At 43.4% G+C, this 27,921-nt stretch overlaps 7 protein-coding genes across 8 annotated transcripts; 3 read left to right on the forward strand and 4 right to left on the reverse strand.

Annotated features, from left to right (window-relative positions):
• The first annotated feature begins 336 nt into the window (after nucleotides 1-336).
• Nucleotides 337-2,441, forward strand: LOC114452144 (endonuclease domain-containing 1 protein-like). The gene is made up of 2 exons (XM_028431290.1): nucleotides 337-764; nucleotides 1,171-2,441. Exons 1-2 carry the CDS (start codon nucleotides 354-356, stop codon nucleotides 1,783-1,785), a joined length of 1,026 nt encoding a protein of 341 aa, XP_028287091.1. The 5' UTR covers nucleotides 337-353; the 3' UTR covers nucleotides 1,786-2,441.
• A 321-nt stretch (nucleotides 2,442-2,762) lies between these two features.
• Nucleotides 2,763-3,672, reverse strand: LOC114452325 (DELTA-stichotoxin-Hcr4a-like). 2 transcript variants are annotated; one of them, XM_028431579.1, is made up of 3 exons: nucleotides 3,580-3,672; nucleotides 3,355-3,509; nucleotides 2,763-3,268 (listed from the first exon to the last, which is right to left on the reverse strand). In XM_028431579.1, the coding sequence occupies exons 2-3, from the start codon at nucleotides 3,456-3,458 to the stop codon at nucleotides 2,818-2,820; spliced, it is 555 nt and encodes a 184-aa protein (XP_028287380.1). In that variant the 5' UTR covers nucleotides 3,459-3,509; nucleotides 3,580-3,672; the 3' UTR covers nucleotides 2,763-2,817. The 2 variants fall into 2 exon arrangements, with proteins under 2 accessions (XP_028287380.1, XP_028287381.1); XM_028431580.1 differs by having other exon boundaries at nucleotides 3,584-3,665.
• Nucleotides 3,673-3,994: 322 nt separating this feature from the next.
• Nucleotides 3,995-5,148, reverse strand: LOC114452307 (DELTA-actitoxin-Aeq1c-like). Its single transcript, XM_028431556.1, has 3 exons — nucleotides 5,060-5,148; nucleotides 4,735-4,859; nucleotides 3,995-4,527 (listed from the first exon to the last, which is right to left on the reverse strand). Exons 2-3 carry the CDS (start codon nucleotides 4,836-4,838, stop codon nucleotides 4,098-4,100), a joined length of 534 nt encoding a protein of 177 aa, XP_028287357.1. The 5' UTR covers nucleotides 4,839-4,859; nucleotides 5,060-5,148; the 3' UTR covers nucleotides 3,995-4,097.
• Nucleotides 5,149-6,755: 1,607 nt separating this feature from the next.
• On the reverse strand, nucleotides 6,756-8,825 carry plaub (plasminogen activator, urokinase b). The gene is made up of 9 exons (XM_028430328.1): nucleotides 8,820-8,825; nucleotides 8,525-8,670; nucleotides 8,356-8,453; nucleotides 8,244-8,279; nucleotides 7,977-8,175; nucleotides 7,755-7,903; nucleotides 7,524-7,664; nucleotides 7,234-7,382; nucleotides 6,756-7,148 (listed from the first exon to the last, which is right to left on the reverse strand). Exons 1-9 carry the CDS (start codon nucleotides 8,823-8,825, stop codon nucleotides 6,954-6,956), a joined length of 1,119 nt encoding a protein of 372 aa, XP_028286129.1. The 3' UTR covers nucleotides 6,756-6,953.
• Nucleotides 8,826-9,631: 806 nt separating this feature from the next.
• hid1b (HID1 domain containing b) lies at nucleotides 9,632-18,365 on the forward strand. Its single transcript, XM_028431818.1, has 19 exons — nucleotides 9,632-9,769; nucleotides 10,725-10,874; nucleotides 11,210-11,380; nucleotides 11,978-12,097; nucleotides 14,074-14,180; nucleotides 14,319-14,435; nucleotides 14,557-14,788; nucleotides 14,865-14,921; nucleotides 15,003-15,143; nucleotides 15,419-15,509; nucleotides 15,975-16,126; nucleotides 16,201-16,279; nucleotides 16,358-16,522; nucleotides 16,599-16,823; nucleotides 16,898-17,046; nucleotides 17,119-17,202; nucleotides 17,286-17,377; nucleotides 17,457-17,615; nucleotides 17,700-18,365. Exons 1-19 carry the CDS (start codon nucleotides 9,704-9,706, stop codon nucleotides 17,761-17,763), a joined length of 2,421 nt encoding a protein of 806 aa, XP_028287619.1. The 5' UTR covers nucleotides 9,632-9,703; the 3' UTR covers nucleotides 17,764-18,365.
• A 70-nt stretch (nucleotides 18,366-18,435) lies between these two features.
• On the reverse strand, nucleotides 18,436-22,722 carry LOC114452487 (proton channel OTOP3-like). The gene is made up of 7 exons (XM_028431819.1): nucleotides 22,270-22,722; nucleotides 22,061-22,197; nucleotides 21,905-21,963; nucleotides 19,870-20,024; nucleotides 19,042-19,715; nucleotides 18,802-18,966; nucleotides 18,436-18,725 (listed from the first exon to the last, which is right to left on the reverse strand). The coding sequence occupies exons 1-7, from the start codon at nucleotides 22,718-22,720 to the stop codon at nucleotides 18,555-18,557; spliced, it is 1,812 nt and encodes a 603-aa protein (XP_028287620.1). The 5' UTR covers nucleotides 22,721-22,722; the 3' UTR covers nucleotides 18,436-18,554.
• A 1,201-nt stretch (nucleotides 22,723-23,923) lies between these two features.
• LOC114452299 (Usher syndrome type-1G protein homolog) lies at nucleotides 23,924-27,632 on the forward strand. The gene is made up of 3 exons (XM_028431544.1): nucleotides 23,924-24,197; nucleotides 25,829-26,276; nucleotides 26,360-27,632. The coding sequence occupies exons 1-3, from the start codon at nucleotides 24,034-24,036 to the stop codon at nucleotides 27,179-27,181; spliced, it is 1,434 nt and encodes a 477-aa protein (XP_028287345.1). The 5' UTR covers nucleotides 23,924-24,033; the 3' UTR covers nucleotides 27,182-27,632.
• The last annotated feature ends 289 nt before the right edge of the window (nucleotides 27,633-27,921 follow it).

The following is a 27,921-nucleotide window of genomic DNA, read 5'->3' on the forward strand; positions in this document are numbered from 1 at the left end:
AAAAATCTTCTATGATGGATTCCATTCTCCAAATCAAATGAATTATATATGTTAAAAAATGGATAGTAGAAGTTAGATTCATACATTTTGAGGGATTTTAATTCTATAACATAAAAGCTTTCCTCACAAGGTTTCTGACATAAGTAGATATTTTTGTTCAATTTTTATAAATGTTTATATTTAGACTTTGAAAACATTATTCAATACTTACATACTTTAGATTGATGTTGTCACTAATAGATTATTTATTAGCTTATAGTGATGAGCGCTGGTAGGAGGGGCCCTTTGTGAATATTTGCCCCTGACAACTCTAGACTTGCTGCTGCTGCTGCTGCTTCTTCCATTTTCACAGAATGGAAACCAAGCTTCCTGTAGAAAAACAGAAACTGCTTCTGCTTTTAACATGTGAACTGCAAGGGAGCAGCTCTCAGTTCATTCCTAGCACTGTGTGTGAAGGCAATGACAACCTCTGTGTGCACTCGATCCAGATGAAGAAGTCAGCTCTCTGCGCTCTGCTCATCCTGGCACTGGCTGTCAGCCTGATTGCTGCTGACGTCGGGGATTTCTTTCCGTGCCAGCAGTCCTTTTACAACTCATGGCCTCCTAAAGGTTTCACAGGGACCCCCATATGCCAGCGTTTTTACAACCAGTACCACTTCGCCACGCTGTACAGTCGACCTCGACGCTCGCCATGGTTCTCGGCCTATTTGTACACAGTTCCTTGTGGGAAGAGGCCAACTCCACCCTGGAAGTTTGAGCCGCAGGTGAGAAAGGGGGAATGATTTTCTATATATAACACTAGAAGTATTGACTGCTGATAATTAAATGTCAAAGTCTATATTTAAAGTGAAGAGCAGTAAGAAAAGCAGGAATTAGACATTTGTAAACTGATTATTTATATTTTGTACTTATATATTATAATTTGTTATACACTGTGACACTCAGGCATGAAACAAAATGAGGAAATGTGTCTCTATAAAGGAGAACTGTTATATGTGTGTGTGTTCAAGGTCTGTCAGCTCTGCAAAGAATGCAGTTGCAATTTGGCTAAAACGTGTCATAACCAAAGTGTAGATTTGCAGGCTGTATTCTGGGGTGTCTGCATAATGTTAGCCATATGCTCTAAAAGAAAATTGTCAGTCATTGTTTCTTCCTCTTACTAATAAACAGTTAGCGTACCCTTTAGCCAATGGCAACATGATCCCTTTCCCATGGGGCCCTGTGGACCAGAACGTTGTTGAAAGCCAAGCAGTGGTTCACGACTACATAAACTCCACCTACTCTCGTGGCCACCTGAATCCGAGCCTTCACCACCAGAGCCACGAGGCCCGTTCCGCTACCTTCACCTTCACCAACGTGGTTCCCCAAAAGGAAGGTTCTAACGACGGGCCCTGGGCATTGTTGGAACACACTGTCAACAAGACTTTAGCAGCTTACTGTCTGGGAGAGGCCTACATAGTGACCGGCATCATCCCCTACAGAAATGACGAGCACTGGATCAGGAGTCGTGTGGCAGTGCCGGAGTATATGTGGTCTGCATACTGCTGCCCGAAGTACAACTGCAGTCTTCCGCAACACCTGCAGGGCACTTTTCCCACGTATGCCGCCATTGGACGCAACGACCCCAACAGCACTGAGGAGATAGTGCCTGTAAGCCCTACAGCCAAGAAACAGTTTATGGGGTACGACGTTAGACAAATGTCCCTGGAAACACTTGAGATGTACCTAAAGGACAGATTCCACACTGTGGTCAGTATTTTCTATGAGCAGTGCAGGGATCAGTGAACAGTGATCAGACCGACTGCCCATCCTCTTTATGGTTTGTTGACCTGATACAGGAATCACTGTGTAATGGAGACTTCTGCCTCAAGGAGAAATGTTTTCTACACACAACAAGAGCAGGAGGCCCATCATAAAAAAATATATAAATATATAAAACATGATATTCTAATTGTCTTTCATTAGCAGATTTTATTTTCCTTGTGCAGAGAAAAGCATGTTTTCCAAGGTTTATGCTAAGCTAATGCTAATATGCTGCCTTCTGTGTCTAAATATTTACTGCATAGACATGGCACTGCTGTCTTCTCATCAGACACCAGCATCAGCAGCAAATTGATGCATCAAAGTCGATTGCAATATGTAAACAAACCTGGAGTCGGTGACTGTTTGACTGACTGCACCAAATACCTTTTGACAACTAGATGGTGTGGTTGTACAACAGAAGTATTGTGTGGAGGCCGCATTGAATTTTAACAGGCGTACACAAAGTGTTTCTAACTAAAGTCAAACAACCTTGTTTTCGACATTAATTAGATTTCTTATTTATTATTAATGATCAAAACACTATTATAGATCAACGGATGATCTATTTGTTGATTAGTTTTATAAATAAAGCAAAAAAATGTATGGTCCTTTTAAAATAAAACTATATTTTTTTTGCCGATGTATATGATTTATTTTAGAGTGAAAGTACTAAATCTGTTGTGGCTCCCCTCTAAAGGGTTGTTTTAATTAATCTGTGAGTTCATGTGATAATTGATGAGGGTTGTAAGGTGAAAAGACTTTTTCATTGTGTGTGTCATTTTGTGTTTCTTCTACATGCACACTGATCATCATGAACACTGTAATTAGAGCTCATTGTGTTTCCACAGAGATATGTAAACAAACATAAACCTGCTGTTCAAGCCAAACTTGAGTGCTGTGGTTTTTTTATTTTATTTTCTTTTAAATGATGAGGAAGACCCATGTTGTGTAATTCAGACTATGATTTTATTGCATGATCCCGTGTTACAGAGACACACCACGCATGTAAACAGCTCAGTAATGTTGCTGCTGCATGGGGGAGAAGAGCTTGTCCCACACCTCCACCTTCATGATGGCCCTGCCCAGCGGGGACATGGTGGCCTTGATGTCCAGGCTCCTGCCCTCGAAGGTGAGGCCGCTGCCTTTGGCCTCCTCCCGCACGAAGCCTTGCTGCTCCTTGTTGTAATACATCTCTTCATACAGTTTTTTGTCGCACACTTTGCCCTTGTTGTAGATACCCAGAGCCAGCCAGTTCTTGTACATGTTGTTGTCGTAGGGGATGGAGAACATTATGGCGAGTGTCTCTTTGGCGGAGTTGCTTTGCCTCTCGAACAGGTCGTAGGTCAGGACGCCCACCGCACCTGTCGCCTTGACGCTGGTCTTGCTGAAGTTGCACAGTTCGGTCTTGAGTGGGCGCACTGTAGGTTGGGGAGGGCTGTGGCAGCAGCCACTATCCAAGTAAACCCTTATTTGTTAGCAGGAAAGGATACAGTTTTAGAAGTCGGTATTATTTTCAAGCAGGCAATATTCAGGCAGAGGAAGTGCACTTACTTGGGGTCAATGAGGCAGTAATTATTGGTGAGGTTGGTGATCTCGATGGTGACATTCCTTCGGCTTTTGAGGCTGGCAGCAACAGCTTCTGCTGATTCGGTCATCGTGTTGCTGGCAAAGGAAGCAACAGAGCTCAACTGGAGTTATCTGCAGATCTGTGGATGAGATTTACGGCCATTACTAGAGCTGTTATTAAAAGATTTTCAAAGGAGAGGAGAAGCGTACCTGCCTGGATCACGGATGTGTTCCTTCCTCGTGCAGTGACAGATCTGAAAAGCTTAGTTCAACCGTCAGATGAGTCTTGTCGCAGAATGTGTGGCACCCAAAGAGTGTCTCCACCCACCTCCCACACCTACACCCTGTCACTCTTGAGACTCCATGTTCTGGCTTGAAAAACAGAGGGTGCACCCAAATTTTTTTGTGTGTGTGTTTATTTTTAAGCCATGAGCCAGTTCATCAAGGTCTCTCTTGCAGAGTCTCATACCTCAGAGTCTCCACCTGCACCACGCCTTTCTGCCTGCGAGCACAGCAGCAGTAATTCAGCACCTCTGCACAGCAGTGGCTTTGCAATTTATGAGACCTTTTATTTGCATGCTTGGGTTTTTTTTTCTCACATATTTTCATGAAAAAAACAAAAAAATCGATTGAATTGTTTTATTTATAAGCACCAGAAGAATGACAGGCAACATGTGTGTATGTTTACAGTAATGATGCACTTATTTGGTGCTGAACCTTTCTCAGAATTATCTACCCATTTTATCATACAGCTCTAGTTTGATAATGGCCTTCCCGTCGTCGGACATGCAGGCCCTGACGTCCAGTGTTCTTCCCTGGTACGTCACGCTGGAGCCGTTGGCCTCCTGTCGCACAAAGTTGGTGAAATCTTTGTCATTGTACATGAGCTCGAACAGCTTCTTGTCACAGGCCCTCGTGTGTTCGAAGATGCCCACCCCCAGCCAGTTCTTGTAGAAATTGTAGTCGAACGGCACAGAGAACATGATGGCCATCAGCTCGTTGCAGTTGCGGTTACGCATGTCGAAGAGCTCATAGGTCAAGACGCCCACGGCACCCGATGCAGTGTTGTCATCCTTGGTGAAGGAGCACACCTCAGTTTTGGTGGTGCGCACTGTGGGCTGGGGAGGACTGAAGGTGAAGCCACTCTCCACGTGCACCCTGTAGAAGAGAAGAAGACGTTTTTACCATTTAAAGGGGCCCTACGGTGACTGGGGGCCTCAACAGTCCAACATCAGTAACATTACCAGAAGGTAGGTGAAACAAACTACAAAGAAAAAGAAAAAATACATCTCAACTTTTAAAGAAAACAAAAGTCCAGAAGGTTAAAACGCCCCCTGCAGGTTGTGCCTGAGAGGGGATTCTTACTTTGGGTTGACGAGGCAGTACACAGAGCTGACATTGGTGATCTCAATGGTGCAGTTACGATTAGTGGTGAGAGAAACTGAGTGGGACTCTGCGGTCTCAGGCATGGTGCTGGATGCTGGTAATGACTATAAGATGGAGATGAAGTAGCACAAAACAGACGTGAACAAACAGGTCGTCTCACTGCAGCAAAAAGGCTTCAACACAGCAAACTGGATATAAATGAAGAGCTTTACCAAACATTTATCCACTCATTTTAACATCTTAGGAAAATGTTTACATTTTAGCAAGAATTTCCCAAAACAGATGTGAAAACAAGAGCACTTACTTTGCGTTATGTCACACACAGGCTGACAGAGAGTCCTCTGACAGCAGCTCTGAGTTTGGCTGGGAGGCGAGTTTGAAACCACGCCCCCTCTGTTTAGGAAGAAGATGCATGAAAACATGCAGGTTAGCTCATCACTTAAACATAATAATACTGTTGGAATGTAGTCCAGAACATTTAAAACCATTTGGGTTTTTTTATGTGAACAGAAGTATTATAATAAAATAAATGTAAAACACTTGGTGCTGAAAATACCTGAAGGTCCAGAAAGGTGTAAAAAGTAAAAGAGCCACACCCAAAACTTCTCCTGATCAGGATGACGCATATCAGATCGAGCATAAACACTCCAGACCGGTTCATCTGCATGAAAACAGATTCTGGTCTTAGGGTCATTTATTCCTACATACACTCTTCGTGTGTGTCATTAACACAACAAAAAGCACACACACACACCTTCTTGATAGACGAACATATTCTTTACCTGCTTTCTGTGGGTGCAGCCTGTCCCAGCATGCACCGACTTGAAATGAGGCGTCCATCTGTCCAATTTCTGATGCTGTACTGTACAGGTCCCAAAGGGCCGAAGAGTTACAGGGCCAGCTGAATTAAAATTAAAATTATGGGAATAAATAAGCAAAAAAGAAAAACATATAAACATACATAACTAAACACAAAACCACCAGAAATGACAACAAATAAAAATGGCCAAAAACCACCATTGTGTATCACCTGCTGCTGCTGTTGCCATGAATTTCTACTACTCATGCGCCACCTTCTGGTCAAGTTAAGTAGCTGTAAAATAGTTAATTAGTTTGATTGCTGCAAAGCAGCAATGGCCGGGGATTAAAGATGAAGTGGTTTTTGAGGTCTCTTCTGAGTTTAACATTAGTGTGTATTGCGTGGAATGTTGGGAGCTAGAGTGGGTGAGTCATCACTCAGAGTGGAGAGAGGCTGAGGAGATGCCTAAAAAAAATCTCTCTAACCTGCGCTTAGACCTGCACCGTCCATCTCACTGAGGTAATTTGTATATCAGTTCGAAGGAAAACTCGTTGGCTTTCTTATGGTGTCCCTCTTAAAACTCCACACCAAACCGTTTTGCCCTGACAGCCAGCTGTTCGCAGGCTATTCTTTAAGGTCATAACTTCATACTGTTCTTGTCTTCAGCTGTTTCACTTTCATGTCTTCATAATATTAAAACATTTTCTACTTTTCCAAATAAGAGCTTCATCTTTCTAAATTCTTAACTGTGTTTCAGCAAATTAAGTTCAGATTGCAGATTCTCCAGCAATTCAGAGCAATCGTTCACATCAGCGCTCAAAGCAATGCTTCAGCTGCGGCAATCAAACTTGCATTTTCTTCAGGAAATGCTTTTCTAGTCTGTAATTTCTTTGGGTATGACCACAAGAGGCCGCTGTAAAGGTTCAAATATCAGTTAACGGCTCAAACAAACTGGACAGTTTTATTATATATTTTGTTTTAATTAAAAAGTTGTTTATAGAAAAAAAAGTTTTGTTTTTTTAATTTGCACAATATCAAATATGTACAACCTAATACATAATACAAACATCAAATAAAACATACCACACACCAACACTGCAAAAGTATAATAAAATCAAGGAAAAATAAAATCATCTTGGAAAACTTGTAATGTAACAATTGAAACAAGTTGAAATACAAAAAAAACACTAATAACTATAAAGAATAAGTCTAAATGTTATATGTGTGCAAAGGCAAACTTATTAATTTTCTTGCAATTGTGTGAGTGAGTTGAGTAAGGCGCGGTCCTATTTAGGAAGGTCTACTGTCATTTCAAACTGCTGTAGTTTTAAAACATACAAAAATCATAAAGCAAAGTTGGTAACAAAATAATTAAAAAGATATTTTTTTTTGTTACAATTCACTTATGTGGAAACACGGCTCCAGCAGTAATGGAGAACAGGCCTGTCTTCTCCTCTATCCATTTATTGTAATTGGTCACTCTGGTATAAACTCCTGGTCTGAACTCTTTTGCGCAGCCATCGCCCCAGCTGATCACTCCAAACAGGAAGAGCCTGTCGCTAACCTCGCACACCAGAGGTCCTCCTGAGTCACCCTGCGGGAAACAGATGAAGAGCATTAAGAGAAACCCACACACCGAAATCAAAACACACATCGAGCCCGGGCATGAGAGTATATACCTCACAGGCATCCTGGCTCCAGTCAGGACGACCGGCACAAAACATGTTATCAGTGATCATGTTTTCATAATAATCCTTGTGTCGACACACATTGTCGGCGAGGAGGTTCACCTGAGCCTCTCTGAGATACTGAGACCTGTACCACAACCCTGCAGAGGAGGAAAGCACGGTCTTATTACAATGATTAAAGGGGATGAATGTAATTGCCTTAAATATAAGCTAGGCAAATAGATAAAAAGATTTGGATAGTTTAGCTTCCATAACAACCACACACAAAGGAATTGACTCACCTTGCTTCTCTTTCCTGTAACCAGCAATCTCACAGGTGGTACCTGGTTGGAGGCTCTGCTGAGGTGGAGGCAGGCACACTGTCCTCACCCACTCTGTTTCTTTGGCACACTTACCAGTTGTGGCCTTCAGCTTCAGCAGGGCTTTTGAGAGAGTTCACAAAGGAAATTACATGAATTATGATCTTTAGTCAGCTGTCTGTGTATGTGTGTGTGTTTCAGACTTGTTCGCACCAATATCGTTGTTGAAGTTCCCCTCACTGTTATCAAACCCTTCATGTATGTAGATCTCTTCCACCCTGAACATCTGCTCCACACTCGGGTCACTCTCACTCAGGGCACTTTTTCCCAGGGTGACTGAGAAGCATCGTTTTCCATCAGAGCTGAAACATTTACAGAGAAATCCAGTCATATACAGCACCTGCTGTCCTTACAGTAAGTGACCTCCCTTCCTACCCCTCAGGGAAGCAGTGGGCGGCCGTGAGCACCCAGCAGGTGGAGATCAGACTTCCCCCACAACGGAAAACCTTCTGCTTGGATTTGCTTTGCCAAAATATGGCAGCGTTCCATGGGTGGGATTGCACTGTAGTTACTGCCCCACCAACAATCTTCATCTGCTTTCTTCTGGTGCGATGGCCGCATGACAGCTCAGCAGCTGGTGGATGTAAGTACATTTTTGGCAGGGGAAAGCAATTAAAAGAGATTCAATCAGTCAAGACCTACCTGACTCAGTGGGTACAGGAGAAGGTGCAGCTGGATCTACAAGGTCAGAAAGGAATTCAACAAGAAGTCTACCAGTCTGAAAATGTAGCCCAATGTGTGAGGAGACACTTACATGACTCAAAGCCACAGCGTGGAATATCACAGTACTCCCACAACAGCTGATAGTTCTTCCAAACATAACACAAGGGACGCTGTCTGTAGTAAAGATTTCTGAAGGAAAGGACGATGGACTATTATACACTCATACCCTTGCACTACACTTCCAATCTGCTGGAGCTAACCTGCAGTAATTGTGTCTCCCAGCGTGGATGTCTGAAGACAGAAACCTCCTCCTGGTGTCTAAATCCCACTGCTTGCACCTCAGCCCGCTGTGCGACTGAGACACTGTGCCTTTGTAGAATTGTCCAACACCCTCATAGCAATTTATCTACAAAGATTTTTGTCACAATTATATATATAATATATATAATAATTATATATATATATATATATATATATATATATATATATATATATATATATATATATATATATATATATATATATATATATATAAAATATAATATATCCGTAAACACACATGCAAAGTGGGGAAAACACAAAGCCACAACAGATTCAGAATACACATTTCTGAGAGTATGTTTGTATGCCATCAAGTAGGTGAAATGATGGTTCCTCAGTGTGTGACATCAGCTGTCGGACATGGATGGAAGGGGTTGCAGTCTGGGGCTGTTTTGCTGGATCCAGGGTTGGTGGCACCCTGAGCCAGAATGGCTACCACAGCACCATGCATTGCCTTCTGGTGTGTGTCTATTTGGTCATAGGTTCATCCTGCAGCAAGATAACCTAACACATAAGCCCAAGTTATGATAGAACTACTACAGGACAGAAGAAGAAAACAAAAAAACATGGAGTGGCTCCAGATAAAAAAAAAATAATAAAAAAAAAAAATAAAAAAGTGTAGCCTACAAACAAAATAATGATCAATTTTAATGTTTTATTATGTGTAATGTTTTACACCTATATCTATCTAATTTCTTGTGTAATTTAAAAAGAAGCATGACAGAAAATATGCACATTAACATCCCGGAAGTTTCTCTGTTTGGATCCTGGTCTGCTCATGGTGCCTTCTGGAGCCGTCGGAATTATTACATCGAATAAAATCAACAATACGTCTGACGAGTTATGCAAAACTCTCTCTATTAATGTATTTGCCTGTTGTTATTTAATTAGTGATACAGTATAAATACAGACAATTTCAATTACTGTTATTAGTTATGAACATATTTTGTATTAAAAAACAACAAAGTGACGGCAAAAAAACAGCGTTTAGCTTACCTAAAGATGACATTTCCGGGCGGTGCCTGAACGCAGCAGGAGCGTAGCGCGGCTGTGGCGGTGGATGAGGGAGTTTATCCTCCAGGATCCTGGCAGGCAGGAGGAGAAGGTCTGTGACAGAAATGGGAAACGCTGACAGCAAACTGCACTTCAGGAAAGCGGTGATCCAACTGACAACCAAAACACAGGTATATATGTGTATGTGTGTTTAAGAGTAACACTTTGCAAACGTCCCACCGTCTGTTTGCACTTTCCAAATGCAGCCTATGGAGATAAAGTTGGAGTGCCAGATGGTAACAAATAGTGCTTCAAGGAAGTAGAGGAAAATATGAAAAACAGCGCAGTACGTTTAGAAACGAGGTTTCACACACGCCTCCAGAGACAGTGACAGGTTGTTGTTATATTTGTGTTGTTTTATGGAGTAGAAACGCTCCGCTTTAAGCTGCATGTTCTATTTAAAGTGGAACTCGTTATCAGTCAGTGACGTAGATGCGACACGGTCATGGCTAATCGTCGAATATATGTCAGGTTAACAGAACATTAAATTGACAAAGACATTCAAAATTAATTTTTTCTTTCTTTTTTCCTCTTCTAAGTTTAATACTGAACGTAATTTAAGGTAACTAAATGGCTAAATGAGTTTTAAGAGTCATGTATGTACTCTTTATGTTGAATTTTGACATTAGATAGTATTGATACGGTGGCCGAGAAGGGCCACACGTTCAAAACCAAAAACTAAATTTGCACAAAAATAACACAAATTGAAAACCTGAGAACGCAGCGGAAGTTAGTCATAACCTCACTTACAGTTATTGCTCACGCTATGTGTTTGTCACAGATGATGGTGTTTTTATATGTTTACATTTATGTATTGTGTCATTTAGCGCTGGGCTTTTATGAACACTTTTATGTTAGCATAAGCTAAATTAAGCACAGATTGTGAAAGCGACAACTTACACACAATGTAAGTAACATGCGTTTTGTTGTGTTGTGAGTTTTGCAAATTTAGTATTGGTTTTGTATGTGTGGCCCTTCTTGGCCACCATATTTTGCATATTCAGCATCATGCTCTTATTCAAACTACAGATTTTTCTCACACTCATGTGATTTTTTTGTTTGTTTGGTGTGTTTCTCCTCCTGCAGCCTGTTGAAGCATCAGACGATGCCTTCTGGGATCAGTTTTGGGCTGACTCATCCACTAACGTCCAGGATGTCTTTGCTCTGGTGCCGGCAGCAGAGATCAGAGCTGTCAGAGAGGAGTCTCCATCAAACCTGGCAACCCTCTGCTACAAGGTGTTCACTCATAGGCACGAGTGTTCTTTGGTCAACAGACAAGTAGCTCTCTTATATCTGTCCTTAAATCTGTTAGCCCTCAATGTCTGAGGGGCTGCAGGAAGCCTAGTTTCAGATGTTAGTTGCTAAAGCAGCGTGGGCCCCTGTGTGTGCACTTTAGTGCAGCTTTTGTCTGACCTGGATACAGTCAGAGACAAAAAGAATGCAGCTGTTTGTTGTTCCCACACAGAGGTCAAAGGTCACTTGTACAAAGATGGAACAAGGAAACTGTTTGGCATTAAATGTTTCTTTTTAGTTAGTTTTAGTTAACAGAACTTCTCCGGTTTGTGTCTTAGGCTGTGGAGAGGCTGGTCCAGGGAGCGGACTCCGGCTGCCCCTCGGAGAAGGAGCGTCAGATTGTGGTGAACTGCACTCGTCTGCTCACGAGAATCCTGCCTTACATCTTTGAGGACGCTGACTGGAGGGGTTTTTTCTGGTCCACGGTCCCTGGAGCTAGCAGAGCTGGGGTATGTCTCCGACACAGTTCTGACACTGAGTCCTCCTTAGTGGTGGCAATGCTTTAAACAGCCTGAGAATGAATGGTTTGTGTCTTTAAATAGACAGAAACATGTGCAGGAAAAAGGAATCCAATCTTTCTGCAGACAGTTTGTAGAGTTTAATCTGTCAGCTCGGCAGATAACTGAGGACCTGAGCTGCTTTGATATTTCCAGCCATAATCATCTACAGAAGTGATGGAGCTGTCTGATTTTCCGACCCTGCAGTGTAAGATGAGACTTTTGTGAGACTTTTTCACTGTCCAAAGCCTGCCTTTCTCCCCTCCTGCGGCTGTTGGGTCTCTGGTTACCTGGTCGGCAGCAGACTGTGGTCCAAACACTGCCCATATTGTATCACCCCCTCTAGCCAGCGGTTGAATTAGGGAGGGATTGAATATCCCTAAATGAAAGTGTGGGACTGTGAGGCAAAGTGCAGGCTTCAGATGGGATGAATGCAATTTGTAGTTCTGCAGTGGATCTACGTGTTTGAACCAATGCCACAGAAAAACACAACCATTATACTTACCATGAAAGGTGCAGTTAACCTTGACTCGTCTCTTTAACTTTCAGCGTTTGGATGACGATGTTGATGATGAAGCTCGGCCCCTGGCTGAATCTCTGCTGCTGGCCATTTCTGACCTCCTTTTTTGTCCAGATTTTACTATCCAGAGCCATAAGAAGAACAGCCCGGTGAGTCTCACTATGAAACATTTTGTCTGAATAACAGTTCTTGGTTCATGTGCCGGTGGCACGGTGGTGCAGTAGTTAGCACGTCACAGCAAGAAGGCTCCTGGTTCGAATCTGGCTGGGGCCTTTCTATGTGGAGAACTCGTTCTCCCCCCATTGTCTGCGTGGGTTTTCTTTGGATAGTCTGGCTTGCTCCCACATACCAAAGACGTGCATGTTAGAAAAACTGGGGGTTCTAAATTGGTCATGGGTGGTTGTTTGTCTGTTTGTGGAACCTCTTGGTCATTGACAGCTGGGAAGGTGGATGGTTTAAGTGCCATGACTAATTTACAGTTTGAAACGGGCTAGCTGGATAGACTTTAGCTCATCTCCATACTCAAGCTTTACACTTCACACACAGACTAATATCAAATGTCTCATTTTAAAGGCTTCAGTCAGTGAGGAAAAAAGGAACTACAGAGCTAACTTGGGCAGCATTTTCTTTGTTTTGTGACAGTGTCAACAAATTGCCTCACTTATAAAAGATGTAAATCTTTGTTATTTAGCCAGTTACAACTTACCGCCACTATCTCCATCTCACAACCTTCTCAGGCAGGAGCTTGAGTTAATGAGTGACTGCGCGACTCAGCTAGGGGGAGGTGTGTCTATGTTTGAACACTTCTTAACTGTGCTCTGCAAACACTGGAAAAACTGGGAGGTGATGTGTGCTACAATCAAACCTTATTGCCACCTGAGGAAGTGTTAACCTGTGTAAAATTGTGCTGAAGAAGGTGGAAAATGGCCAGCAGCTGTCATTTGTTCCCACCTGCCTGTGTGACCTGTGAAGCATGCTGTGCACAAAGAAGCACATTAGCAGAAGTAGGCTAAGCGTCACGTTGGATATGAGTTCTTACTTTCCAGGAGTTGAAGGTCAAAAGGCATCTTTGTTGACTTAATATTAGATTTGTTTAGTTAACCCAAATCTATTTAGTCATGTAGTCATGGATCACAGACTTAGATCTCCACGAATTCTGCATTTACTGCAGGTAAATTCATCATCAACCAGCCAGGACAATCATAAAATATCAACATTGCTTATGCAGACATACAGTGGGTATGGAAAGTATTCAGACCCCCTAAAATTTTTCACTCTTTGTTATTTTGCAGCCATTTGCTTCATTTTGCCCTCATTAATGTACACACAGCACCCCATATTGACAGAAAAACACAGAATTGTTGACATTTTTGCAGATTTATTAAAAAAGAAAAACTGAAATATCACATGGTAACATGGTAACATTGGCCAGATCTGTGCCACAATTCTGTCTTTCCTAATCAAGTCCAATCAGTATCATCAAACAACTCAAATGAAGGTGCAGAACCATCTGAAGGATGATCAGAAGAAATGGATGCACCTGAGTTCAAATTATGAGCGTCACAGCAAAGGCTCTGAATACTTAGGACCATGTGATATTTCACTTTTTTTTCACTTTTTGTTTTGTGATGTTGTTAATCTGGTCTAGTATCTCATCCTTCTGGTATCGCTTATTCTTGTCTAGTAGGATATTGTATCAAATCTAACATCTGTTGTATCATGTGGGCTTAGGGTTCTGGTATTGTATCATATTGTATATTTTGGGACTAAATACACAGCTATTTACAGCTCCTGTGTTTTTTTTTTCAACCTCATGGCTTGGTGCCCTTTGCTGTCAGTTTTCTTATGAGGAACAATGGTAGCACCTTGTACAGTCTATTCATAAAGCTGTATTTATCAGTGTGGAGGTGTTGCATGCAGATATTGTCAGTGGAGTTCTTAGCTTAGTCCACTTGATGAATCACATGGTAGAAAGAGGTGTGAAAACAAACCTACTGCTCTATGCACTGAGGAAATGAGGAAAGGACCAAGTTCTCTTTCTGTATAACTTCAACCAAGTAGTAAGATTGCTAGTACTTGTTTTTTATTTTTGCCCCCTCAGACTGTGAATTCTCTGTTGTTGTAGGACTCAGCTGAGGACATTGGATCCATAGACAGCTGTGAGTATATCTGGGAAGCTGGTGTTGGCTTTGCTCAGTCGCCTCCTCCGAACTTCATCCAGGATGTGAACAGGTGAGACTGCACTGTGTGTTCAGCCCTAATTATCTGCCTGATTGTTGAAGAGTTGCTGTCTTTATCGCCCCTTTGGAGGATGAATGAGATTTTAGAATAAACTGAATTGAAGGAATGATCCATCTTGTGTGTTTGTAGGACAGAGCTGCTAAAGTTGCTCCTCACCTGTTTCTCTGAAGCCATGTACCTTCCTCCCTCCTCTGAAAATAAAATCCTCAATCCCTGGGTGTCCTTCTTCTGCTCTACTGAAAACAGGTGACTGTAACACATGTTCATGTCTATATAGAAAAAAACAGGACTGTATTACAATAATATATAACTGCACCTTAGAGCCCCCCCTGACTGACCTCCACCTGTCTTTCACTGCCTCACCCAGACATGCCCTGCCTCTGTTCACCTCCCTGCTCAATGTAGTCTGTGCTTACGACCCCGTGGGCTACGGCGTCCCGTACAACCACCTGCTGTTCTCAGACTCCCGGGAGCAGCTGGTGGAGCAGGCACTCCAGATCCTTATTGTCACCCTGGAACACGAGGTCGGGTCGGCCACCAGCGCCGCTCTCCAGGCCCTCGACACCTCTGTGCCTTCCTCAGCTGAGGAGGAGCCAGAGGTAGATTTAAACAAAAATCTGAATTAATATTTTCAAAGATTGTTTGTAAAATGTTTGATGCAGATTTTGTTTTCAGCCTGTCGGACCTGATAACCTGTTTGTGAATTACCTGTCCAGGATACACAGAGAAGAGGTACTGTGGTATATTCAGCAGTGAACAGGACCACGCTGTTCACACTGTTTGATGCTTAATTGTCTTCTCTTTGCTCATCAGGACTTAAGCTTCATCCTCAAAGGTGTGACTCGGCTGCTTAACAATCCTCTGATTCAGACGTACCTGCCTCACTCCACCAAGAAGATCCAGTTCCACCAGGAGCTGCTCATCCTCTTCTGGAAAATCTGTGACTTCAACAAGGTAGAGACAGGAAAAGGGTTTCAATAAAACACACACACGCCTATATTTATAGATTTGCTTCGTTGTCACACAATATAGAATCGATAACCATTATTTATTCCATTTTCTAAAGCCATCATTCAGATGCATTTTATTTGTGTTGTTTTGTTCGTTTTCGTAGGTTATTTTTCTGTATGTGTACAGTGCAGTTGTGTGAATGCATAATGTACATTATGTTTTTACTTTACACAAAATGTGAAGTAAGAGTAACTGATTTTACTCTGTGTGTGTTTTAGAAATTCCTCTTCTTTGTCCTTAAGAGCAGCGATGTGTTGGATGTGCTGGTTCCCATCCTCTTCTACCTGAACAATGCCAGAGCAGATCAGTGTGAGTCACCCTTGGGTGTCTGTGGGGGAGAAAGAATAACATTAACAGATTAAAGGTAGGGTAGGAGTTTTTGAAAACTCAGTGAGAGTCAGCCAGATTTTGAAAGTAAACACGTTCTCTCGGAGCTCATCCCGAAGCCACGCCTCCCAACCAATCTGTGACTTCGGACATCATGCACGTACCTCACTGATGCGCGCAGAGCAGAAAGAGAGTGACAACCATCCAACTATACATGCAGGGGCGCCTCGTAGGATTGGCTGATGTTTTTAGCGTTTTATAGCTTCCACAGATGATTAATATTCTTCGTTTTAATGCGAAACTGCCAAACTAATCGGTTGTTATTGGATTGTAAAGTGAAGTTACACTAACTTAACAAAAAGTGTATCAGAATGAAATCTCCTACCCTACCTTTAAGACTAGTGTAAGATCATGAAAAAGAATTTCCCCGTTTGTGTGCACATGCAGCTCGTGTGGGCCTGGTGCACATTGGCGTCTTCATCCTGCTGCTCATGAGCGGAGAGAGGAACTTCGGGGTTCGTTTGAACAAGCCGTACACTCTCCGTGTCCCCATGGACATTCCTGTTTTCACAGGAACCCACGCTGACTTGCTCATAGTGGTGAGGAGCTGTGAACAGTACTTGGACAGAATTTCACAGTATTCACAGCAACAAGTTCATATCTTTATGTGCAGGTCTTCCATAAAATTATGACCTGCGGACAGCAGCGTCTCCATATTTTGTTCGACTGCCTTCTCACAATAATAGTGAACAGTAAGTATCATGGCTGAATGCTGCCCCCTGGTGGATGACCAGGAGAGTTGCTCAGCTGAGTATGATTTTTTTCCATAGTTTCACCTTACCTGAAGAGCCTGTCTATGGTGGCAGCCAACAAACTGCTCCACCTTCTAGAAGCCTTCTCCACGCCCTGGTTCCTCTTCTCTGCCTCTCAGAACCACCACCTGGTCTTCTTCCTGCTGGAGGTCTTCAACAATATCATCCAGTATCAGTTTGATGGTGGGAACATAGATGTTAACATTTTGCAGGCTGGAAATCTGGAAGTCAGTGAATAAAAATCTGATGTTTTCCTCAGGTAACAGCAATCTGGTGTACACCATCATCCGTAAGCGAAATGTCTTCCACCAGCTGGCCAACCTGTCGTCTGACACATTCTCTATTCAGAAGGCCTTACAGAAGAATAAGAAGAAATCCGGGGTCTCCAGGAAGAACTCCACAGAGAATGAGTCCATGGAGGGTTCCAGGCCAGCGGTACCCGCCGAGCCTGGCACACTCAAAGCCAGCCTAGAGGCCACACCAAGTAAGACACCAGCAGATTCTGCTCCTCAATGGTGTTCTTCCCTTTAGGTTGAGGCAGATTGTTGTGTGTCGCAGGAATTGATAAGATAACAGAGAAGTCTCAGGTGAGCGCAGATGGGACGATGATTGCTGTGCCACATTTGGACTCTCCACAGACAGCAGCTGACAGCAGTGCCATAGCTGGAGCCAGCGACACAGAGTCCAACTCGGAGAGAGACCACGAGGTATGGCGGCACACACTGTCACAAATGTTGGGTTGTTTCTGTCTGTGCTTCAGGAGTTTGGTCTGTTTTCAGGTGTATCACACAGAGTCCGAAGCAGCGAGGAGTCGACTGTCGAGTGTCTCATCTGTGTCAATCTGGAGCGCTAATTCAGACTGGGTGAGGATTGTATATTGTAGTCTCGTTTCCTCTGTGTGGTGTTTCGTATCATGTGACGTCCTCTGTCATCTACCTGTTCTCAGGTGTTGTCATGGAAGAGCAAACTTCCTCTACAGACGATCATGAGACTGCTGCAAGTTCTGGTCCCTCAGGTGGAGAAGATCTGCATTGACAAGTAGGACTAGAACATTTCAAGACCAGAACTATGAGTAATGTTCAGAGCTCTGAAACGTTTTCATTGGTGTCGTCTTCAGGGGTTTGACAGACGAGTCAGAAATCCTCAAGTTCCTGCAGCACGGCACGCTGGTCGGCCTCCTGCCCGTCCCTCATCCTATCCTCATCCGAAAGTACCAATCCAATGCAGGTACCGCCATGTGGTTCCGCACCTACATGTGGGGAGTCATCTATTTACGGTAAACAAACCCACATCTGGCACATTAACACTTCTTAACCAGTCCTCTGACTGAATCTTGACTTGTTTTTTCATGTTGTCACAGCAACCTGGATCCTCCGATCTGGTACGACACTGACATACGACTGTTTGAGATCCAAAGGATTTAAGGGGCTGCTGAAGATTAACAATCTGCTTGTTTTTGGAAAGTTACACCTGTTTTGTGTTTCAGCATATTTAACCTATAATAAAATAATGTAATCAAAGGTCAAGATTCAGATTTTCTGCTCAATGCAGAACAACATTTTGTTCCATTTTTCGAATCCAACCTTTAGCTGTTTACATGGCTAATGTAACCCTCTGTGATAACAATACATACCCTAATTATTTAATTATATTTCCTGTTTGAACTAATCTTATAGTGGTTTTTATGGAAAACAAGGACATTTCCAAGTGATCCCAAACAGAACCGGACTCCGAATTAGCTATAGGTGTGAGTTGGCCCTGCAACAGACTGGCCTGGGAATACCTTGCTTCTTGCCCAGTTGGGATAGGCTCTAGCACCTCTGTGACCCTGTGGCACAGTACAAAGTGCATTAGGGAAATGGATGGATGTCTTTTAACTAGTTGAAAACAGAATTACCAGATGAGGTCAAGTCAGAGCAATATTTGTGTCTAGGTCTTTTTTTGCCCTTTTTCAATGAGCAGCGCTGCTTAATTATTTATTTTGTACAATATTGATTAAAATTCAGATATTTATAGGATAACTCAACATTGTATATTCTGTCTATCTACTGATATTTATGCCATTATATAGCATTTTCAATTCAACATCAAAGTCAGAAAGTCAATATTTTGTCCACTTGTGTCACCCCAAAATCTGTTAACCCAATAATATAAGATTGATCAGCTGACTTGCAGCAAGTTGATATGGTGTATAAAGTTATATGGCTTCCACTTGTCACGCCGAGATGAGCAGCTCCATTAAAGCTCCCACAGAGTGCATCCTGTAGAAGACGCTGAGCGGCTGTCCCAGATTCACCAGCACAAACCATGCTGTGAAGCCGAAGAACTGCTTGCCCAGACCGTTCTCGAACTGCGGGTGGACTCCAAAGGCAGGAATCACCCACAGCTGCAGGGAGATGAAACATCAATGGGATTCATAAAGGAATGTTTTTTCAAACTGGTTCTGAAATGTGCAACATTACCATGATGTTAGAGAGGATAAGGAAAGCACAGATCTCTTGGATGGCTCTTTTGGTCCAGGTTTTTTTCCCATCATGCTCCCGGATAGCAGGGGGTGCTGATGCGTTTCCCTCCAGCAGTGAAATGTCAGCCTTCCTTTTCTCCTGTGTTTGAAGCTTTTTCTTTGGCTGTGGGGCAGTTTATGATGTAAACAAATGCTTTTTCAATTTAACTAAGAAAACACTGGGATTTAATATAGGTACCTTGAAAATGCTGCTGTGCTTCCTCTTCTTTTTCTTGGCGAGGAGGTTGGGGTGCCTGTGGAGGCCTTCAATGATGAAGATGTTTTGCAGGATAAGCTCAAGCAAGCTAAGCAAGGAGTAGGACAGATCCAGGTCCCCTAGTGTGTCTTGCGTCCCCACAGCCAGGGCTGCCACAAGAGAGAAGTAGGACAGGGCGAGCTGGCCCAGAGCTGCCGCTACTAGAAGTATTACATCTAGGCTACGAGTGGGGTTGTGCCCTCCTTCCTGCACCCTCCGCTCCAGCCTGTGAATCAGCATCCCAGCGAGGGAGCACAGAGACATGACAGGCATGACGGCTAAATGGTAGCCATAAAATATAAGGAAGGCAGTGAGACGTTGCTCCTGCTGGCTCACCCAAACCTGATAGAGGATGAAGACGGCCAGACCTGTGAGAAGAACCACAACACCAAGCACAATGCCATAAATGATCCCACCGTGGAAAACGATGTGTAGGGTCAGTTTCTGAGTGGCATGGTGGTCTGGATTCATCCTGCGACCCACATTCTTCCACATCACATAGATCATGCATCCTGCCATCAGGTAGTACTCAATGTTGAAGGGATAGAGGATCTCATAACCTTTCCTGAAAGCCAAGCAGGCTGCACTTGCACTGCACCGACACAAAGTCCAATTTCCTGCAGGCAAATATAAAACGCAATCACAATTACCACCAATTACCCAGCAGCAGACACTTACTTGATACACACATCATAGAAAATATTGAGATTATTGATTAAAAAAGAATGACATTTTCAAAGGGGTGGCTTGTATTGTTGTGTCCACCTATACCTGTCAAAGCAGAGCCATCTGCTTCAGATGAGTTCATGTTGCTGAAGTCAAGCTGGTCTTTTTTCTCTAACTCAATCTCCTGATGGATGGTGTCTTCAGTCACAGCGTTTAACCACAGCAGCAGGTCAGAGGAGAGGATCACAATCAGCCCGGACCTGCATGTAATTAAAAACAAATGAGACAAATCACTTCTGAAGCTAGAAAGACATTGCACACATACAGTTAGGAAAAATATGATTTGACCCCCCTGCTGAGTCTGCAAGTTTGCCCACTAACAAAGATGCAGAAAAATGCATTTCAAAAAAGGTATACACTAATTCACTTTTTGAAAGTTGAAAATCTTCATTCATTACATAGTGGAATACACTGAGAACAAAATAACATAAAAATTATCAATGTAAATCATAATTATTAACCCATGGTGGTCTGGATTTGTAACCATACTCAAAATGAAAGTGGAAAATCACATTACAGGCTGTGTAATGGCTGGAAATTCCTCAAGACAAGTCAGAATGAGGCTCAGTAGTGTGTGTGGCCTCCGCGTGCTTATATGGCCTCCCTACAACGCCTGGACATGTTCCTGATGAGGCGGTGAATGTTCTCCTGAGGGATCTCCTCCCAGACCTGGATTAAAGCATCAGTTAACTCCTGCACAGTCTGTGTCCTATATGTGCTGGATTGGATTCAGGTCTGGGGAGCGGGCAGGCCAGTCCATAGCATCAATGCCTTCATCATGCAGGAACTGCACCAGCATATGGTCTCACAGCGGGTCTGAGGATCTCATCCTGGTACCTAATGGCAACCAGGGTTCCTCTGGCTAGCATATGGAGGGCTGTGCAGCCCTCAAAAGAAATGCCTCCCCACACCATTACTGACCCACCACCAAACCGGTCATGCTCTGCACGGTGTTTGGCTGTAAGCACAAGCCCCACTTGTGGAAACATGTATATTAGTGGCCTGCTGGAGGTCATGTTGCAGGGCTCTGGCAGTGCTCCTCCTGCTCCTCCTTGCACAAAGGGGGAGGTAGCGGTCCTGCTTCTCGGTTGTTGCACTCCTATGGCACCCTCTCTCCTGGTGTACTGGCCTGTCTCCTGGTATCTCCTCCATGCTCCATGCTGACAGACACAGCAAAACCCCTTGCCACAGCTCGCATTGATGTGCCATCCTGGATGAGCTGCACTACCTAAGCAACTTGTGTGGGTTGTAGACACCGCCTCATGCTACCTCTAGGGGTGAGGGCACTGACAAAATGCAAAAGTGAGCAAACATCAGGAAGAAAGGATGAGAGCAGAGAAATGGTCTGTGGTCAGCACCTGCAGAACCTCTCCTTTATAGGGGTTGTCTTGATAATTGCCTCTCATTTCCACCTGTTGTCTGTTCCATTTGCACAACAGCAGCTGAAACTGATTCACAATCAGTGTTGCTTCCTAACTGGACAGGCTGATTTCACAGAAGTGTGACTGACTTGGAGTTACATTGTGTTTTTTAAGTGTTCCCTTTATTTTTTAAGCAGTGTATTTGATCCTCCATCAATCAGTGAGATTTCTGGCTCCCAGGTGTATTTTATACAGGTTACTGTAACTACAGGACACTGGGAGCCCTCTCAGCTTGTTACCTGTATAAAAGACACCTGTCCAGAGAAGCAATCAATCAATCAAACCAGATTCCAAACTCGTCACCATGGACAAGACCAAAGAGCTTTCCAAGGATGTCAGGGACAAGACTGTGGACCTACACAAGGTGAATGACACTGTGAATAATCTTTCTCACTGTAGAATGTTGAACTCCAAATAGTGGCTGTTTACAGAGGTCTGTACACCTGCTGATGATCAATTGCAATTTCCCCATTGTGGGACTAATAAAGGATTCTTAATCTTCGTCAAGGACTGATGATCAGCAGCACCTGCTGCAGTTTACATAGTTTAATCCTATGGAAGCAGTAAGAGGGGACGCAGTAGTAAACACATGTTTATTTTTTTTCTTTTTAGCTTCATTACTAAGGTTTTTTTTCTCCCAAACAAACAGAATGATGTACCTGGTGATTATCTTGTGTCTGTGGATGCAGTCTTTGGAGTGAGCCCACAGTAAATATGTCTAAAAGAAAAAAAACACACAGTCACAGGTATGCAGAATGATTAACATAAAGTCTTCACAGAGAGAGAGAGAGAGAGATTGTGTACAAAGTCATAACCTGCAGAGCCAGAAAAGGTGCCTCTATGAATGGGAAGAGCACTGTGGCTGCAGGCTTGCACTCCCTCATACTCATCAGATAACCGACTCTGCAGATGAACAGAAGCAGGCTGAAGGCAGCAAACAGCATAAGGACCACTGCACAAAACAAAAGGGAGACATCAGAGCACAGACACACACTGTAAGGTTTAAATATTACACACAACTTACAGATGACTGTGACTCCGCCAGCGTGGTGGTCTTTATGTGGGCAGATGCCAGACTGCTTCCTGGCCCACAGCACGTACCACAGCGTCCACACCAGGCTAACCCCCATCAGCAGTAGGAGGAACATCTGGGGCTCCTTGTGCTTCAGGCCCTCAGGGTTGAAAGTCTGGCCTGCTACCAGGGCAGCTCCCAGCAGCACAACATTCAGGCCCAGCAGGCCTGAGATCAGGCGCCTCCCGCTGGGGACCCACACCACCACCAGATCTAGCTTTGGGTCCTGCATCTGATTATCTGAGTTGCCCACTGGTTCTTCACTGGAGGGATTCTCATGGGTCCCCCAGGAGGAGGAGTTCACCTGTGAGATAGGATCTAGATCCATATTTTTTTTCCAATAAACGCTCTTCAGTTCGTCCTTTCCATTCAGTGTTTGTTCTGAAATCTTGCAGTTCAACATGTGAAGGCATGCGTCAGAGAGATCCTCCTCCAATCAGCAGCCCCACTCTTCCCACACTATAGGTGTGGTCAACACACCTTTCACAGGAAAAACAAACTCATAGTGTTTACTTATTCATTCACTTGCTGAGCACCAACACAAACCAGGTTTTCTTCACAAAGACCTGAGATTAGTCTGTTTTCTCCCACAGCCAAGTTGTTCGGACGGACGCAGTTTTACTTTAAAGTATATGAGCTGGGCCCTGTGCCAGGCAGTGTCACACCAGGAACTGACTTATAAATGTGTCCTCAGCTTATCACTGCTCAGACTCTAGCAGCATAACTGATAAACGGCTGTAGCTGAGTCTAGTTTCACTCTCACTTCATTTGTTGGTTAGACCTTTGAAGAATGAAATAAAATAGAAATATGATATAAACTGTGAATGATGACTTTTTTTAAAAAAAAGCTTTTATGTTATGTTATCATAAAAAAATGTAAATAATAAACTAAAGTCTTCAGCTACCTATCAGCCTCAGATCTGATTATAAGATCCTTTTATTGGTTTATAAATCTCTTTAATGGTCCTTATTATGAGAAGCTAGACCTATCAGGTTCTCTGATACTGCCCTTTCAACTAGTTCTAGGAGGCTAGGAGTCATTTTATCACAATCCTTGTGTATGGCAGCAGCTCATGTGGATATATATAAAAATATCTTTCTTTGTTAATAAATTTATCTTCATGCCCATTTATTTACTAACGTATTTATTGTATCTTCAGCTGTTGTATCTCAATGTGGTTTATCTATTTTATGGTTTATGTGATCATATTCATTTTCTTGTTGGCTTTAGTGTTTTAATGTTCAATTTATTTTTTCATTATAAATATTTCCTTAGTTGTTTTGAATGAGATGTGTGCGTGTGTGTATATGGCATGTGTGTACCTCTGGAAAGCACTGTGTTACAAATGTTATTTTTTGAAAAGTGGTATATAAATAAAGATTGATTGATTGATTGATTGATTTTACAACATCAGCACAATGTATCGTATTGTATAACATCAGTAAACTAATAAATATAAACAACCTTTCTGTAAACAACAAAAACAAACTGCAAAAGCTTCTGTGCTGAAAGGGGCGGGGCCGAGGTGACACGATGACTCGCCCCCCTTCATGACAACCAGCACGCCTTGTGTCCGTCTCCCATAGCAACCAGCGGGACTGCCGCTTCGTGCCGCTTCAGGCCGTCCGGACCCTCCACATCCCGGACTGAACTGACCTTAACTCCACCCTGCACATGGAACCGAGCATAGAATAAATAAGGCCTGAGGAGCCGCCATGAACGACCGGTACCACCGGGCGGCCCGGGACGGCTTTCTGGACGTGCTAAAGGAGGCCACACGGAAGGAGCTGAACGCACCGGACGAGGATGGGATGACGCCGACCTTATGGGCGGCTTACCACGGAAACCTGCAAGCTCTGCGGCTCATCGTGGGGAGAGGGTGAGTCTACACACACACACACACACACAGCAGCAGTAAGAATTAACTCATCTTAATCCTTAATTCTAATGTACACTATTAATTGTTTAATTAATAAAGATTAAATAGGTTTAGAGTTTAAGTAAAATGATTTATTTTGTAGTTCAAAAACCACTGTTTTTAGAGAGAGGGTGACTTTATATGTAAGACAAAGCTGCTCCTGCCGCCACCATCTAATCAGTGCTGCAGGGCTTTATACATTTTAACAGCCTCATTACAGAGAAAGGTCAGATGTCATGATAAAGAAAGAGTGACAGAGTGTGTCCTGATGTGTGATAACTCACATATTTAATCAGTGTGTCTGTGTGAGAGAGAGAGAGAGCGAGAGCGAAAAGCTGGATCATTTGCAGCTACAATTCAAGGAGGTATTCAGGTGATATTAAGTTGCAGCAAATATGAAAGCAGCTCCTTTGATTCACACTGTGAGATGTTTGTCATGCAGCTGCTAGCAGGTTTATCAGGCGTGCAGTAAAGATGGGGGCACTGCAAAGGTCAGAGAGATGGACGAAGATGTTGTTGTCATTGTAAAAACGGTGAGATACTCCAGTCTAATATGAGATTGGACTGGATTATCTAACATGTGGCAAGTTTGCATTTTTGTCATGTCTAGATTTAAACTTTAATACAAAGTGATTCACAGATCAACTTCTGAATACTAAGAGGAATATATACTCTCTTGTCTTAGCCTGTTAGCTTCCTGCTATCTTCTGGATTTGTCCATTTCTTGTGTGCCTTCCTGAACGTCCTTTAAAGTGCCAAAACTTCAAAAATTAAAGCAGTATTTTTGTTCTTCTTTTTAAGCTTTGTGGTGTTGGGCGGTGTCCTGCACCTTTTCCTATGCAGACTGTTATGTGTTTTTTATTCAGTGGTTGACATAAAGCCTTTGACAACGGCATCTTTCCAGCAGAAAGAAGCTGCATTTAACACACATGCCTTGCAGTGGTGAAATGTTTTAGACCAGCTCTTATTCACAAAGTCTGCGTAATGCAGTTGTGGTGATTTATAGCAACACAAAAGCTGATAATCTGGAAAGTGTCTGTAGCAGTTCTACATGAAGTAAAGAAACAATGTTTTTTGAGCTTTCCCTGTGCGACTCCACCCACCTTTTGCACTAAAACACAGTTATTTGTGTTGGATCACCTGTGACTCATAGCTGTTTTGTGATTCTGCACTGATACATTGGAATATGATATTCCTAATTAGCCCCAAAGTGAGATAACTAGAAGCCAAACAAAGCTGTGATGTTCTGATGTTTGAGCCTGCCCAGGTGACAGGGCCTGAAATCAGGGTTGGTGGTGATAAAGGTGGTGACACCGCCGGGGTGTGTGGTTAATGGTGTAGCCGGGTGTCTGTGAAAAAAGGACTATGGGTGTGTGGGATGAATAATGCAGGAGTTACCTCAGTCATGTTTAACCTGCAGTGCTTCAATTATTGATCAGGGCCTGGTCATGTGGGAGATGGGAAACAGGAAGAGGAGGGATTTACTGCAATTTGGATTATAAACACAGGTCATCACTGCAGGAGTCACGCTACAGTCGTGAACATGATTATATTTGCAAATTCAACGTGGTTTCTTTTCTTCTGTCTCCCAGTGGTGACCCAGACAAATGTGACATCTGGGGGAACACCCCACTTCATCTCGCAGCTGCCAACGGCCACCCCAACTGCCTGTCTTTCCTGGTGGCTTTCGGTGCCAATGTGTGGTGTCTGGACAATGACTACCACACACCGCTGGACATGGCTGCCACCAAAGGTCACATGGAATGCGTTCGCTACCTGGACTCCATTGCAGCCAAGCAGATCACCCTCAACCCGAAGTTGGTTAGCAAGCTCAAGGACAGGGCGTTTCGTGCAGCAGAGCGCCGGATCAAGGAGTGTGCAAAGCTCCAGAGGAAGCACCGCGAGCGCATGGAGAGGAAGTTCATGAAGGAGTCAGCGGCTTTAGACAACCTGGATGCTATTAGCTTGTCCAGCTACACGAGTAGCAGCACGTTGAGCCGCAAGTTCAACACTGTCACCTCCAACATGCCATACTCACAGGTAAAGAAGAGATAATGTGGATTTTCCGTCCTTGCTTACGTTGTCCAAAGGAAACCTAATTTAACCCCTCTAATTCTCTTTAGGCCACACTGCATTCAACTGCCAAGGGAAAGGCCAAGATACAGAAGAAACTAGAGAAGAAGAAGCAGGTTGATGGTACGTTCAAGATCTATGAGGACGGAAGAAAAAGTGTGCGCTCGCTGTCTGGCTTACAACTTGGCAACGATGTGATGTTCCTCAAGCAGGGCACCTACGCCAACCCCAAAGAGCGGCCACGTCTAAACATCCGCGACATGTTCCCTCGGGAGCTTGATGATGATGCAGATACCGTGTCACGTGCCATGAGTGACCCGGGTCTACATGAGGCTGCATATTCTGAGATCAGCGCTGACTCTGGCCGTGATTCCCTGTTCACTAGACCCGGGCTTGGCACCATGGTATTCAGGAGAAACTATTTGAGCGGAGGCATGTTCGGGATTGGAATGCGGGATGAGGGTAGCGTAGCAGGGAGCGAACCTCTGGGCCGAGCACCTAATGTCCGCCTGCGCGGACGCTTGCCTCGACGCTCACCCAGCTTTGACGAGGACAGTATCGGCAGTGCTTTAAGCCTGCAGGAAAGAAACCTGCAGGAGCTGCCCTGGGAGGAGGAAGAAGCCAGCTTAGATGAGGACCTGGAACCAGAAAACAATCCTCTCGAGACCTTTCTAGCCTCTCAGAGTCTCAGCGAGTTCATGACCATCTTCCGAAGAGAAAAAATTGACCTTGAGGCTCTGCTGCTGTGTTCGGAACAGGACCTCACTAGCATTCATATCCCTTTAGGCCCTAGAAAGAAACTACTGGATGCCTGCAAGCGGCGTCTAGACACTCTAGATGAACCAGAGACCATTGAAGACACAGAGCTTTAAAACTCAGCATATTTTATTTATATTATATTATATAATATAAAAACAATATTTTTATATTTTTTTTGCATGCATCTAAAAAGCTGTTCATCAGAGGTAATAAACACTGGGGCCTTCTCGTCTGTTGACAGCTGGGATAGGTTCCAGCCTACCCTTGACAAACCCAGGACAAAGCAGGTTAAAAAAAGGATGGATAACCACTGGACTTACTGACAGCACCATCTAGTGGAAACATAACAACAACATAAGAGCTGGAGGCCTGAATTCCACATTATTCATATATATCATATATCAGTGGATCTCAAGAAGTCATAACCACTTATGAAAACTTGCCACATATATAAAGACAAGAACGGTCGGTTATGCATTGTGTTTGTATGGATTGTCTTCCATTGAAATGCAGCCTCACTGTTACAATAATTATCTTTGCATACCGTATTAATGGTATAATGCTCAGCGTATTATGTCTTCATTGTACAGGTCCGTGTTGGACTGCAGTATGTGTGTGATGAATGAACCGGAGAGTGACTGCTGCTCTGCAAACACTGTCGCAACAGTAACAACAATATGGTGTCACAGCGAGGTTACATGAGTGTGCGCTAGATAACACTGCTATCTCGGGTTACTCTGAGGCGGATTTGGTTTCGTTGAAGGTCTGTCTGCCGCTGTGTGACTGAGCATAAATTCACATTTTTATGTTGGTAAAAAAAAATCTGTTTTTGTATCATGTATGACCAGAAAAT

The sequence above is a fragment of the Parambassis ranga genome, chromosome 19 (assembly GCF_900634625.1).
Source record: "Parambassis ranga chromosome 19, fParRan2.1, whole genome shotgun sequence".
In the NCBI taxonomy this organism is placed as follows: Eukaryota; Metazoa; Chordata; class Actinopteri; family Ambassidae; genus Parambassis; species Parambassis ranga.

What these genes read in the sequence shown, in the direction of transcription:
- LOC114452144 (XM_028431290.1), top strand. Translation starts at nt 354, where the DNA reads ATGGAAACCAAGCTTCCTGTAGAAAAACAGAAACTGCTTCTGCTTTTA. An exon ending in CCTGGAAGTTTGAGCCGCAG is followed by an intron (nt 765 to 1,170) that starts GTGAGAAAGGGG and finishes ACTAATAAACAG; the next exon opens with TTAGCGTACCCTTTAGCCAA.
- LOC114452325 (XM_028431579.1), bottom strand. Translation starts at nt 3,458, where the DNA reads ATGACCGAATCAGCAGAAGCTGTTGCTGCCAGCCTCAAAAGCCGAAGG. An exon ending in TACTGCCTCATTGACCCCAA is followed by an intron (nt 3,269 to 3,354) that starts GTAAGTGCACTT and finishes CTAACAAATAAG; the next exon opens with GGTTTACTTGGATAGTGGCT.
- LOC114452307 (XM_028431556.1), bottom strand. Translation starts at nt 4,838, where the DNA reads ATGCCTGAGACCGCAGAGTCCCACTCAGTTTCTCTCACCACTAATCGT. An exon ending in TACTGCCTCGTCAACCCAAA is followed by an intron (nt 4,528 to 4,734) that starts GTAAGAATCCCC and finishes TCTCTTCTACAG; the next exon opens with GGTGCACGTGGAGAGTGGCT.
- plaub (XM_028430328.1), bottom strand. An exon ending in GCCCACTGCTTCCCTGAGGG is followed by an intron (nt 7,904 to 7,976) that starts GTAGGAAGGGAG and finishes TAAATGTTTCAG; the next exon opens with CTCTGATGGAAAACGATGCT. An exon ending in TTACAGGAAAGAGAAGCAAG is followed by an intron (nt 7,383 to 7,523) that starts GTGAGTCAATTC and finishes CCTCCTCTGCAG; the next exon opens with GGTTGTGGTACAGGTCTCAG.
- hid1b (XM_028431818.1), top strand. Translation starts at nt 9,704, where the DNA reads ATGGGAAACGCTGACAGCAAACTGCACTTCAGGAAAGCGGTGATCCAA. An exon ending in TGGCAACCCTCTGCTACAAG is followed by an intron (nt 10,875 to 11,209) that starts GTGTTCACTCAT and finishes TTTGTGTCTTAG; the next exon opens with GCTGTGGAGAGGCTGGTCCA. An exon ending in GCCATAAGAAGAACAGCCCG is followed by an intron (nt 12,098 to 14,073) that starts GTGAGTCTCACT and finishes CTGTTGTTGTAG; the next exon opens with GACTCAGCTGAGGACATTGG.
- LOC114452487 (XM_028431819.1), bottom strand. Translation starts at nt 22,720, where the DNA reads ATGTTGAACTGCAAGATTTCAGAACAAACACTGAATGGAAAGGACGAA. An exon ending in TGGCGGAGTCACAGTCATCT is followed by an intron (nt 22,198 to 22,269) that starts GTAAGTTGTGTG and finishes TGTTTTGTGCAG; the next exon opens with TGGTCCTTATGCTGTTTGCT. An exon ending in AGATGGCTCTGCTTTGACAG is followed by an intron (nt 19,716 to 19,869) that starts GTATAGGTGGAC and finishes ATTTGCCTGCAG; the next exon opens with GAAATTGGACTTTGTGTCGG.
- LOC114452299 (XM_028431544.1), top strand. Translation starts at nt 24,034, where the DNA reads ATGAACGACCGGTACCACCGGGCGGCCCGGGACGGCTTTCTGGACGTG. An exon ending in CGGCTCATCGTGGGGAGAGG is followed by an intron (nt 24,198 to 25,828) that starts GTGAGTCTACAC and finishes TCTGTCTCCCAG; the next exon opens with TGGTGACCCAGACAAATGTG. An exon ending in CCAACATGCCATACTCACAG is followed by an intron (nt 26,277 to 26,359) that starts GTAAAGAAGAGA and finishes AATTCTCTTTAG; the next exon opens with GCCACACTGCATTCAACTGC.